Source organism: Belonocnema kinseyi, chromosome 10 (assembly GCF_010883055.1).
Source record: "Belonocnema kinseyi isolate 2016_QV_RU_SX_M_011 chromosome 10, B_treatae_v1, whole genome shotgun sequence".
NCBI lineage: Eukaryota > Metazoa > Arthropoda > Insecta > Hymenoptera > Cynipidae > Belonocnema > Belonocnema kinseyi.
The window spans coordinates 101,265,393-101,278,248 of record NC_046666.1 but is presented as its reverse complement, the minus strand read 5'-3'; the positions used below and the strand labels follow the sequence as shown (position 1 = coordinate 101,278,248).

At 35.8% G+C, this 12,856-nt stretch overlaps 1 protein-coding gene across 2 annotated transcripts in view; it reads left to right on the top strand.

Moving 5' to 3' along the window:
• The window catches only part of LOC117181505 (probable actin-related protein 2/3 complex subunit 2), a 74,555-nt gene that overhangs the window by 49,251 nt on the left and 12,448 nt on the right, over nucleotides 1-12,856 (top strand). Inside the window, exons 4-6 of one of the 2 annotated variants that reach the window (XM_033374252.1) lie at nucleotides 8,076-8,283; nucleotides 8,357-8,577; nucleotides 8,655-8,856. In XM_033374252.1, coding sequence (XP_033230143.1) covers nucleotides 8,076-8,283; nucleotides 8,357-8,577; nucleotides 8,655-8,856 — 631 coding nt within the window. Of the gene's footprint in view, nucleotides 1-8,075; nucleotides 8,284-8,356; nucleotides 8,578-8,654; nucleotides 8,861-12,856 lie in introns of those variants that run through there. The other variant, XM_033374253.1, reaches the window with a different exon arrangement.

Genomic DNA, 12,856 nt, shown 5'->3' with positions numbered 1-12,856 from the left:
GATCATTTTAGAAAATTTTGCCCAAAGAACCATACCTATTCAACTTAAATGATTATTCAAAATAAAATTATGTCTCATACATCCATGAGAGAATTCGAGACCCTGATTGGCTGCGAGAATTACATGTTTGAGAATGTATATTGGCTATGAGGCTCTCTTGCCGAATGTGGATACTACTCATGAGTGACAGTGGCAGTGTTGGGAATACATTGTAACATTGATATACGTTACCAGAGTATCTGTACGTAACTACATGATATAAAATGGGCGCTACATTTGAAAAATATACGCTGGGAATTGATGTTTTCTCTATAACCGTATTCAAGGAGGAAATTCGCTTTCCAGTATTATATATAATAAACTTTAATTATCTTATTTGCAAAATTCGAGTCTGGACTTTGGGGGGGGGGGGCAAAGCCGCCGTGGCCCCCCTCTGGATCCGCGTCTGGCGACAGTGCACATGCGTCGCCAAGTATACACCCAGGCGCAAGCTCTCAGTACTCGGACCTTTCTGTGTTCGTCCTTGTTTGATCATCATTTCAATGAAATGTAAACAATAAAGTTATAATCTTTCTTAAAAATAAAGAAAACGACATCAAATAAATCAGCCACAAACGAATCAACTATTTAAGAAAATAAAAAGGTATGTGTTAAAACATTACTACTTTCAAGATATGTGATATAACTATTTTTAAAAATTCATGAATCTGAAATGAATAATAAAAAAAAAAGCGCATAGTGTTAAGAAAACAAGAATTATTTTGTTTCGTGCATGAAATAAGTGTTGTTTGCCATCTCTCCATATACAGTAAAATAAGGAAAAAATAGGCTTTGTTCATTTAGCGAGTAAACAAAGAAAAATCGAATTTTTAGTCTTAAATTGAATGAAGTCGATATAGGTCGTGTATGCCCCCCCCCCATCCATTTTCAACGCTGATCATTTTCGGCTATTTAAAATGTGTGATTGCATTATGAGAAAATCAAATACTCGTCGATATTCACAACAATTTCGTCAATTTTCCCCAAAAAAGACGGTAAAATCCCAAAAATGTTCAGAAGCGCCCTTTGGCGCCATTCAAAAATAAAAATAAATGCCAAAAATGGATTGCTCGACCCTGAAAACCCCCGGCAACACTTTTTTCTATATAAAAAAATGCGTTTTTGTCTTTTTCATACAACATCTTAGTCACTTTTTGGAAAAAAACCTACCTTGAAAAATTAGAAGGCTCGAAATTCATTTTAGAGGTATGGTTCTTTGTACCAAAATTCTTAAAATGATCCAAAGAATTATTCGACTTACTGGCCATGGGAATATTTTGAGTAAAAAATAATGAAAGGAGTTCCTATTAGAAATTTTAAGCTATTCGTAATTTAATTAATATATTTTTTTAACACGAAATTTGTTAGTAAGGATATCTTAAATAAGAGATTCGCCGATTCTTAAAATGAGCAAGGAGAATTACAAAAGGACAGTGTATTTTTACAGTGATTTTTTTATTTAAGATAATTAGAAATAAAATTACAATCTTTAGAAATATCAGAGAAAAAGTTTGTTTAAAAAGTAATTGCTTTTTTAACCTTTCATTTTATTTACGTTTATTTCTTATAACAAGGTGTACTCTTGTAAAAAAGTTAATTACATATGTAATAAACTAGCTTCAAAACAAGCTATTTCAGGTGAAAACTGGATAATTATAATTAAGAAAACTATACAAAATACGTGATAAAATTTTTAATTTTATACTGGCAATTCTTGTATAGTTCAAAATTGAATGTTAATTCTATTTCTGCTAATCTTTTTTATAAAATGACAATAAATATTTTAAAAAGATTTTTGAAATTCAGATTACATGTCGTAGCCTTATGTTATTGAGAATATCGAACAACCCCAAATGAGTAAAGTAGAACTGGCACTGTAAGCATGTTTGCCACAGATACCTTGTTTAACATAGATAGATTGGAAGACCAAATCTGTCGAAAAAAATCCTTTGTATCAGCTTCAAAGAGACTCCACGTTTCACAGCAATCTTAGGGAAATTAGGAATGAATAATCTGCAGACGAAGAGCAGGAAGAAACATTTCGATCAATCACGGAAAGCAGGCACTCCCTGGGAGATAATAGTGATTTAAGGACCTCCCTTCGTGAGGATGTCTCGGAGGAGTCCGGCCTCTGAACCCTTAATTGTTTCCTTTAAGGTGCGAAGTGCGCTTTCGCTGATTCAAATGAAAAGCTAAAAGTGTCGATGGATCAAAAGACCAAAATGTGCTTGCATCAATTGAACAAGAAGATTTGCTGTGCATGGCAGAATGCATTTAGTGTTCAGTGCGTGGTTGAGTACATAACATCTAGTAGACCGTTTACGGTAAGGGTCCGGAAGTTAGTATACGAACTGTGGATCTAGTATCACATATTGAACAAATCAAAGCTGCTGACAATAAAGCAGCAATTTGTTGGCAAAATATTAGAGTTATCAAATGTGAAAAAGAGAATACAGAAGAGGGAGGTGTGGGTCAGGGATAATCAACCGTTTTTCGCTGACCCATTGCGCCTCTGCTTTGATCTCCTCGTGTCTGTCAAAAATCCTCCTAATCCCTACATACCAACAACTGGCCCGCATCTTCACCTCATATTCGAAGACGGAAACGCTCATTCCGCAGTAGCTCATGTTAGGACGCACCATACTTATGTCGAAGAAAGGCGATTTGTGCAACCTAGAGAACTGTGCACCAATAACACAATTATTCGAAGAATCGGGTCTGTGTAGGGAGAGATGTGTGAAAGACCTTGGCACGAAAAAAGGTGTAGCAGGGTACCGAGAGAGAAACATGGCTTGGATTGACTACCGGAAAGCTTTCGATTCAACCTCTCATAGGCTTATCATCTGTCTATTGGAAAGCTTGAAAGTTCATCCAAATATAGTGAGATGCATGGAGAGATTGATGCCCTTTTGGGAAATTAGATTTAATATCTTATCTTGAATTTATCGAGTGATAAGAAACAGTGTCGCCTTCCAGAGAGGCGTCTTTCAGGGTGAAAACATGGGCCCTCTATTCTTTTGCATCACATTACTGCTACTATCAATCGCACTACGAAATTCTCCTAAGTACCTCTGTGGCGGAAAAAAATCTTCCCGGGCATAAGGTCTCTCATGTATTTTACATGGATGACCTGAACGAGATGATTGGCAAAGGAGCGTTTCTCCACAAATCCGTGGAGCAGGCTTCCTAGACCCTTGGCCTCAATTTTAACATAAGGAGTCAAAAAAGTGCATTATTCAATGTAGATGTCTCATTTTTAAAAACCCTAGTAAGGAAACCTGATATTGAAAAATTCGGCCAACAGTTCCTTGACAAGAAAATCCATGGAAACTTTCAGAGAAATTTAAGATACCAACCTTTGTCGAAGGAGTAAACTTTTCTTTCCTCAGATCATCAGTACTTAATTCAGGTACATGGCGGAAACTACATATTTTTACAGATATAACTCGACATTATGAGTGCTTTACCACCAAGTTTTCTGGAAGTATGATTTTCGGACAGCAATCTCCATTGCATACTCGAGACCTGACTTCTCACTTCGACCGAATACAACATTACTGCTAAGGACAAGGAAAAGGAAGAGACGTATGAAGACCTTAAAAAAGAGCTGCGGTGACTCCACTCAAAATTTTTGGTTAAAATAATTTTCCTAGTTTTGTTTTAATTTATGTCGTAGCTGTTTTTATTCGTGATATTTAATTTTAACCTAGCGATGATATATGTAATGATGAAATGGCCTTTAAATTTTTTGTTTTATCATTTTATATTCGACTGTATAAAAATGTAATTGGCAAATAGCTATTTTTAAGGTGAGCGTGTAAAAATGTGTAATTGCATATTTTAAAAAGTTTCCTGTGAGGAGACTAGTTAACGTAAAATATGAAAACTCATCATGATTAATTTTCGTATTTTTTTCATAAAAGAATCACCTTTCAAAAATTAAAAATATGCGAGAAAATATACTCTTTAAACAGTCGTGATTTTTTTCTGCGGTATTTAAAAAATTTGAGGCTTTGCATAAAACTTAGTTTCACTATGATTTATTCCCTGTTACAATTTTACGTCGGTGTGTTGCTTAATTAAAAAAATAATCACATTTAAAATATACAATCAGAAGGATTGTTTATAATAGTTGAAATATTCACTGAAGTTATCAAGACAATTATTTTTAACGATTAACACAACAACTTCGTAAAATTTTAACTTTGACTAAATTATAGTTGAACAGAATTATGTGAAAAGCCTTATATTGTTTGGAGGTCCCAGGAAAAGGTTGAGACCCTCGGAAAAAAAGAATTTTCTCCCATTTTTAATTAATATGTGAAGTCAAGAAGCTAATGCCGAAAAAAGTTGTATTTTAGGGGAAGCGTCAGAATCATTACGAGTTCCTTCGTCAGTTCGTATAAGTGTAAAAATGAGTTCTGCGTACTCGGCACGGATTGAAACACTTGGAAAAGATCATTTTTATACGTGGAAGCTTCAAATTGAAGCTTTGGCAATAAAAAGTAATTCTTGGTAATAAGTGTGCGGTGAGAAGCCTAAGCCAGCTGTAACGACAGGAGATGCTGCGTCATAAGCAGCAGCAAAAACATGGGATGTCGCCAATCGAAAAGCGAGTTCGGTTTCAGTTTTAGCGATTAATGCTTCCTGGCTGAAACAGATTAAGGGTTGCGCAACAGCCAAAAAAATCTAGAAGAAACTGGATTTCAATCGACTGTGCCGGCTACGAAAGCGACTCTTTTCAAAAAGCTAACGTTAAACAAAACCGTTCATGGTGAGGGTGTGCGCGAGCCCATTCAAAAGTTATTTGACGCTTTAGACAAACTTCACGAATTGGAGGTAAACATCAATTTCGATCTTTTAACAATTTTATTTATAGTCTACCTGCTAGTTTAAAAACTTTCCTTGTGCGATTAAATAACCGGTAAAACAGCAAAGCTCTCTATGTAGAGCTTAGTGCAAAGGCAAAATTACCTGCGCGTGAGTGAGGCGTTAAGGGGAAGTTCGAACAAACTCCTTTTCCGAATAGCTCGTCATATTTTTCACATAGATTTGTGCGACCCAACGTATACGAATTCGATGGGCGGTGCAAAGTACTTTTTGACTTTTTTAGATGATGCGATGGTGCCAGGTGTGATTTAAAAAAAGCAAGGATTCTGTTCTTGAAGCTATTAAAAGTTATAAAAATCTAGTGAAAAAACCAAAGGATAGGAAGATAAGTAGGTGCACTTGGACAATGGCAGAAAATACTGCAACAATTCCTTCAACGAGTATTTCGATAAGTGTGGTATTAAGAGAAGAATCACTGTACCATTCACTCCCCAGAAAAATGGATGCCATATCAACGTCAAATCATCTTCGAAACCCGTGTCCTTCCAGAAGTTTAGGTGGCAGAAAATCGTTCGATAAATGGAGGGGGCACCGACCGAATCTGTCTTATCTCCGAACCTTTGAATACAATGAATTTACACTGAATAAAATAACAGAAAGAAAAATTTGACGCATGTGCATGACAGTGCATTTTCGTTCAATATTCAGAGGAGTCGAAAGGGTATAGGATCTGGCTGCTGGGTAAATATCGAAATAAACCACAATTAAGAACCACCTCCAAAGGTGTATGAGGATCTAACGAAGAAGCAGAGCCAATAAGATTAGCTGGACGACCTAGACTTGTGCGAACCGGCAATTCTGGAAGAACTTCAAAGCAGTACATGGTCGCAGATGGAAGAATAGATTTGAAGATGTGCACTCGCTGTAGATGTTAATTGGATGTTAACAGTTTTTCTCTATGGTGACATTGAAGAAGAGATTTTAATGGATATTTCTGAATTATTGCAGGAAATAATTTTGAAGAAAAATCGAGGAAACGTCCTAGCCCACGAGGTAAAATATACCTTGAAAATGCTTCAGCAGGCTAATACAGACAATAAAGTTTGCGCTCTGAAGTAAGCTTCATTCCGTTTGAAGCAAGCGTGTATTAATTGCATAAAAAGTTAAAATATAAGTTGACGGAACTTCGATCAAAGCCATTTAATTCGGATGGCTCGATTTAGGTGGGAAGACGAGATTCAGACAATGCTTGTAGCAACGTACGTGAACGACATCCTTGTAGCTTTAACAAGTCCATACTGCATGGAAGGATTCAAACAAAAGCTGAAAATAAAATTCAAGGTGAAAGACTTGGGTGAGGTAAAGCATTGCCTAGGCTTGGAATTCACTCGAAAGGATGGTGGAAGAGAAATCCCTCAAAGCAGCTATACGAAGGAAGTATTAGAGAGATTTGGAATGACATAAACGTTTGGGACGACTTAAACTCGCTAGATATGAATGGTCCAAATTTACGTCCTACAAATAATTCTGGGGCGTGCGTCCGTGCAGAGTTACTCCCTCGCGATAGAAAAGAACACGTAATCAAAATTTACATAGACTTTCGTATACTTAACGCCTCAAGTAAATTGATCACCTTACGTAAACTTACAATGTTTCACGCTGATCGAATAATTTCCATCATCGGACCTAGTAATTTCACAGTCGACGCAAATAGATCAACCGTCATTTTATTTTCACATTGTCACCTGAATTTTATGATTTATGGTTTTGAAAGATTTAATCAAGGCGAAAGTCATAAAACTTTTATGATATTTAAAATTGTTTTTACTTTTTTATATGATAAACTAAGAAGTTTAAATACTTCACTAATCATTGAAATTAAAAAAATACAATTGTAATAGATTTGATCAATTTTGTTATTATTACTAAAACCAATATTAGAAGTCTGATATTAGAATAGTAGGCTTCTTATTTTTTCTAGGTATTTAAGTACATCAAAAAATATAATTTTCTATTTAAACTTGTGTATTTCTAAACATTAAATCCTTTGAATAATAAAACGAACATATTTTTAAAAAGCGGACACATTCTCATATATTTAGACCAGACTAATCGGGAAGCCCTGCGTGAATATTTTTGTGAATGTAAAAATGGTCTCAGAACAGTAGGGCTTTGTGCGCATATCATGACAGTGATTTAGTATTTTGGATATACGAAGTATCAAGAGGCAATAAATGTACCTTCTGAAAGTAAATCTCAAATAACAGTGTGCTTTAGTTTCATTGTTGGAAGGCGAATAATGTTAGCAAAAAATATTGCCCCCTTTAGGGCGTCCACATACTCCTCAACGGGTGTACAAATTCCGTCGAGATACTGATTATTCATCTTATAACAAAAACGTCACAAAGTATATAATAAATATGCAATCTCAGAAGGGATTGCAGAATTATATTTTCGGGCCCAGTCGTTCGTGTGGGCGTCGGGATTGCGTATACAAAAATGATATATTTTTGTGATGACTGAAAGGCTGATTTCACCAGATTCGAAAATAAATGTGTTTCATAACCATATTGCACAATATGCCTGAAGGGCCTCGTGGTACAAGGGCATAAATGCAAAAAATGGAATATTACAGTAGACACAAAAAAGTGTCTAACTTTTAACAAGAAAACAAGAAATTACATTTGAGCTATTCCTTAGCTTTATCGAGTTGCGAAAGAAGTGGTTTAAAATTGCCCCTCTCCCTCCGAGTCCCTTGCTGAGGGTTTTACCCCGCGTATTCCACCAGGGCTTTGCCCTGGACCCCGCGCCCCCATGGGTCTCCCTCCTGGGCCGGTTAAATATAAATTTTTTGAAAAGCCTACGGCAGACATTTGTCGCACTGGGCCATAATTCTCTTGAGATACACGAATTAGGTCAAAACAGTTAGCTGAAGACAAAAAACGCATTTCCGAAATTTGGGAGTTACACCCTTATGCCCCGGGATCCATCATTTGGTTAATGCATTTTCATGATTCTGCTCTGCTATGACCAGGAGAAATAGAAAATATTTGAGTAGCGAAAGTTCCTTTCACCTTTATTCTAATGCTGATCAAAATGAAAATATTGAATTACGCTTATGTGTGTATAATTTTTAAAAATAAAATTCGTAATGATATGAAATTGAAAAAAGTGCTCGAGTTTTTCTTAAAATCCATAAATATCAGGTTACAGTGTAACGGTGTTGATAGATCTGGAAAATTTACCTGAAGACTGGGAGGCTTTGGTAAAGAAAATAGGACTGTTAAAGAGGCACTGTTTTGCAAGTGTATTCGAGAAATATTTTGATTTTCAAGAGGCATATTTTGATTCACCAGAGGATAGTACGAAACTACAAAAAAGGGCAGTCATTGAGTACCGAGATCAGGAATATATGTAAGTGCTCCGTATTATGTTTATCTATGAAATACCGAACTTTAAATTCAAAGAAATCTATGTTATTACGCAGGTACGTCGAAGCAAAAAGTGATCGAGTCACGGTAGTCTATAGTACCATTTTCAAAGACGAGGATGATATGGTAATTGGGAAAATGTTTTTGCAAGAGTTGAAAGAGGGTAGAAGAGCAAGTCATACAGCGCCACAAGTTTTGTTTAGTCATCGTGAACCCCCATTGGAATTACAGGATTCTGGGGCACCAATCAGCGATTGTATTGGATACATAACCTTCGGTGAGTTAAATTATCAGTGCGAATGATCGTGATCACGTGCATTTTTCAGAGTCAATAATACCAAATTTCCATTTCAGTTTTATTTCCTAGGCATACAAATAGAGAAGCTCGCAACAACACTATCGACTTAATACACATGTTTAGACATTATTTACATTATCATATTAAGTGCAGTAAAGTTTACATTCACTCACGAATGCGGACAAAAACTAGTGACTTTTTGAAAGTCCTAAACCGTGCAAGATCTCAACCTAAGAATACTGAAAAGAAGACAATTACGTAAGTTACTTGTCGAATTAATTATGCAATATACAATAATGATGATATATATTATAATATAGTACAATCAATCTCCAAGTTCTCAAAAAGTTGTCAAAAGGAAATTAATTTTAAAGTTTGGTACCAAATCGTTTGAATAGTCTACACGCAAAGTCTAAACCATGGTTGTAAATACAATACGAAAACTCAACGGTTCCGATTCTTTTTAGTATCGATTTCAGGCTCGTTCCGGACGCGGTTTCCGGGACAGAACGATACTCTGGGTTCGTTCTTATCCGAAACGAAATTTGAACCATAAATTAGTTCCGTAACTGCAGTTTTTGGCATTAGGATATGTATGTACATGGTTCCTTCTTCCCAGTACACAGTGCTACCAACCTTAACTAACTAACTATACACTATATCTCTCCCTATATATAAAGAGGATATAACCTTGATTCGTGTAATTTGAATTTTTGATTGAATTGTCAATAAATTTCTTAACGTGCAACGTGCTTCGATTATAAACCGCATTATCATTCTGAGACTCTATAGTTTCTGTGTTACCTTGTATCACAAACATACATTTTTACAAGTGTGCCTTTAGTTACGGTTTTTTTGTTTAAATTGATACTCTCCTCAGCGAAAGGTATAAAGAAAGGTATAAAGAAGACGCAATTGTGACCCATTTTCGAGAAAATTGCATTTTAAGTATTGCGAACGGATGGTCATCGAGCCGGTGTAAAAATATTTCGACGTGTCGGTAGCTCTCTGATAGAGCACTTGGCTGATAACCGAAAGGTTAAGCGTTCTTTATTCTTCAATATTTTCTTGTATGTATGTTGTCAACCAAAAGCTACTCAAAATATATTTATGAAATTTATTGAATGAGTCACTGCATCCACTGGTATTTCGTATTTATTATGGAGATTTTCATTTAAAACACTTTGTTCCTACTTTAATTTTAAAATATAAATACTAGAAACTATTGAAGAATAAAGAATTATAAAAAAAATGCATAATTTTCCAAACGAGTGATACTAAAAATACAATAAACAGAGTTTTTATCAAAAATGAGGATCAAATAATCCTTAAATGACATAAATATAAAAAAGTATAATAAGCAAGTATTTTGATCACTAAAACATATATAAAAAAAGGTACGGATACCGAGAATCGAACGCGCAACCTAGCCGCTATCAGTCAAGTGCTCTACCAACAAGCTACCAACGCTTCGAAATAATTTTACACCGGCTCGATGACCATCCGTTCGCAATATTTAAAATGCAATTTTCTCGAAAATCGGTTTAAATTACGTCTTCTTGATTTTTCTCAAAAAACTTCTGGTACGTACCTTTGATTAAGCAGAGTATCAATTTTAACAAAACAAAAAAGCGTACCTAAAGGTCCCCTTGTTAGTGTTGTCATATTCCGCACTAAATATGTTGCCTTTCTCCTGTCTTTGAGCTAAAACAACGTCGCCTACTTTTATTTCGGATTCTTTAACTCTATTCCTCTCATCATAATAATCTTTTTCGTTCTATTTCATAAACGCAGCTCTTTTTTTGACACTTTCATCTAACTTGACATAGTCTTTTATTTGCGGTAGGTTTGTTTTTATTTCCCTAAGAAATAATAATCGAGCTGCAGAAACTTCAGTATTCGAATGAGGCGTAGACCTGTGCATTAAAAGAAAATCGGAAAGTTGTTCGTGCCAATCTCCTTTTTCGGCCATTAGCCTGAGGCCCGTTAGGAGCCGTATGTGACACGCGTATACCCATCACGTTTCTCCAATCATATAGATACAAATAGAATGCAAAATTGCGATCTCATAATACCGATTATAATAGTCGACCGCGAGAAGTATATACTCTTTTGTTGGTAACGGACCTAACAACTCTGTCGCTAACGCCTCCCATGGATTATCTGGCAACGAATTCCGTTTTAGAGGTGCAGGTGTTGCAGTTTATTGTGCCAATTGACATCCGTAGAACGCTTTTACATGATTTTTTGCGTCTTTGTTGATATTGTCCAACCATACTCTGGTAGACAAACTGTTTTTTATCGCAACAATTTCAGGATGGCCCTCATGCGTGATTGCAAGTGTCCTGTATTGTAAATTTTTTGGCATTAAAATTTTGCTACTTTTTAAAACGATGTTTTCACAAACACACAGCTCATCTTTTTAGTATTCTAAATTTCAATTTTTTAAGCGCACTTCAATTTCCAGAAATTAAGGCTTTTCTAACTTCGCGCAAAACGGCATCTTTCTTCGATTCAATTTCAATTTCTTCAATTTGAATGTCTTATGGAGTAGCTTCAAATGTTACCCACCGAATATACCCAAGTGATTATTTTTCCATGTAGGAATATTTTTTCCCACATTTTGATAAACGTCTGAGGCCTCGCCACCTTTTTTCAGCCAACTGAGTCAAAACGCAAGCAATTCAGACTGGACTTGTATGAGCTCCTACTCGTATACGTACATTTAGGTCAAAGATACCAACTGCGTATGTTATTGAAACTGATTTAATTTCTTGAATGCTTGATTTTCTTTCGGACCCCAATCAAACTTTACTCGTTAAGCGACGCAGCAGTTCACTTATTGGACCCAAATTCGAAACATATGCGGCAACAAAATGACCAAACCGAGAAAACTACGACCTTCGGCGGGATTTTCCGGATCTTCGAAATTTAAAATAGCATCGACTTTTGATTCTACAGTCCTGCACTCAGAACCCGATATCTGATATCCTAAAAATTGCGCTTCTTTAAGACCGAATTTACATTTTTCTTTATTTAAAGTCAACCCTTTTTCTTTGAATCTCTCGAAAACCCGCTTAAGATTTTTATCGTGCTCTTCCTCGGTTTTTTGAAATACCAAAAAATCGTCGATAAATTTCGTAAGCCCTGGTAGACCTGCTATGACATCACGCATTATTCTCTTATCAATTTTGGGTGCACAGCAAATAGCGGACATCGATTTTTTGTATCGATATAAGCCAAATTCTATTACAAATGTTGTCATATTTCTCGATACCGTTTCTAATTCAATTTGATTGAAACCTAACCTAATGTGTAAAGTAGAAAAATAATCAATCCTTTTCTATTTAATGCAAAATGTAATCTAAAAATGACGAAGGGTGTCGCTCCATCACAATACCTTCGTTAGCTTTACGCATGTCGACACATAGGCGCATTTCTCCGAGTTTTTTTTCATTACCGGATTTACCGGCGATATCCACGGTCTAGGCCTATTAACTCTTTTATTAATGTGTAGTCTCAAATCATTCGACACTTGCCTTTTAGAATCACATTTTAATTTAAACGGAATTATTTGAAGCAGTTGTGCCACCGCAGGAACCGATTTACCGATCGGCAATCTTGAATAATTGTTGTAATTTTCCGATTCCCTCAAATAATTTTTTATATTTCTCTTTTATTTCTACATTTTTTAGTTGTAATTCAAGACCGATGTTCAAAATTCCTAATCTTATCGCCGTATCGTAACTCAAGAGTGGACTTCCCGTAACCCTCATAACTACGAAAGTCGTACACGTTTCTTTGCTACCGATTCTTATATCACAATCGAATTCTCCTGTAATTTCGACAGCTTTACAATTACCATAAGGATAAAATGTTTTATTTAATATATTCCGTGACTTACATCTAATACCCTGATCTTTACACAAAGCCCAAGTTACCGCATAGATAATATTACAAAACGAATCTGAATCTATTAGCAAAACTAATTTAATACCGTCTACCTTAGCATCCCTGAACCGTCCATCTCCGTCGAATCATGGTACCATCGGCCTTATTTTCAAAACAAACACGTAGTTTGTTTGGTTGAAATGGGATAGCCCATTTGTTGCCGCTTCCATTTTGATTGTCAGTTCTGCAAACTGACGCAAAGTTCCTTACCTACAGTCTGTCAAGTTAAAGCGTGGGTGGCTTTACTCGCAGTCGGTAAGGTGTATCGACATGATTTTGGTGTCAAAATATTAAGAAGAGCTCCCTC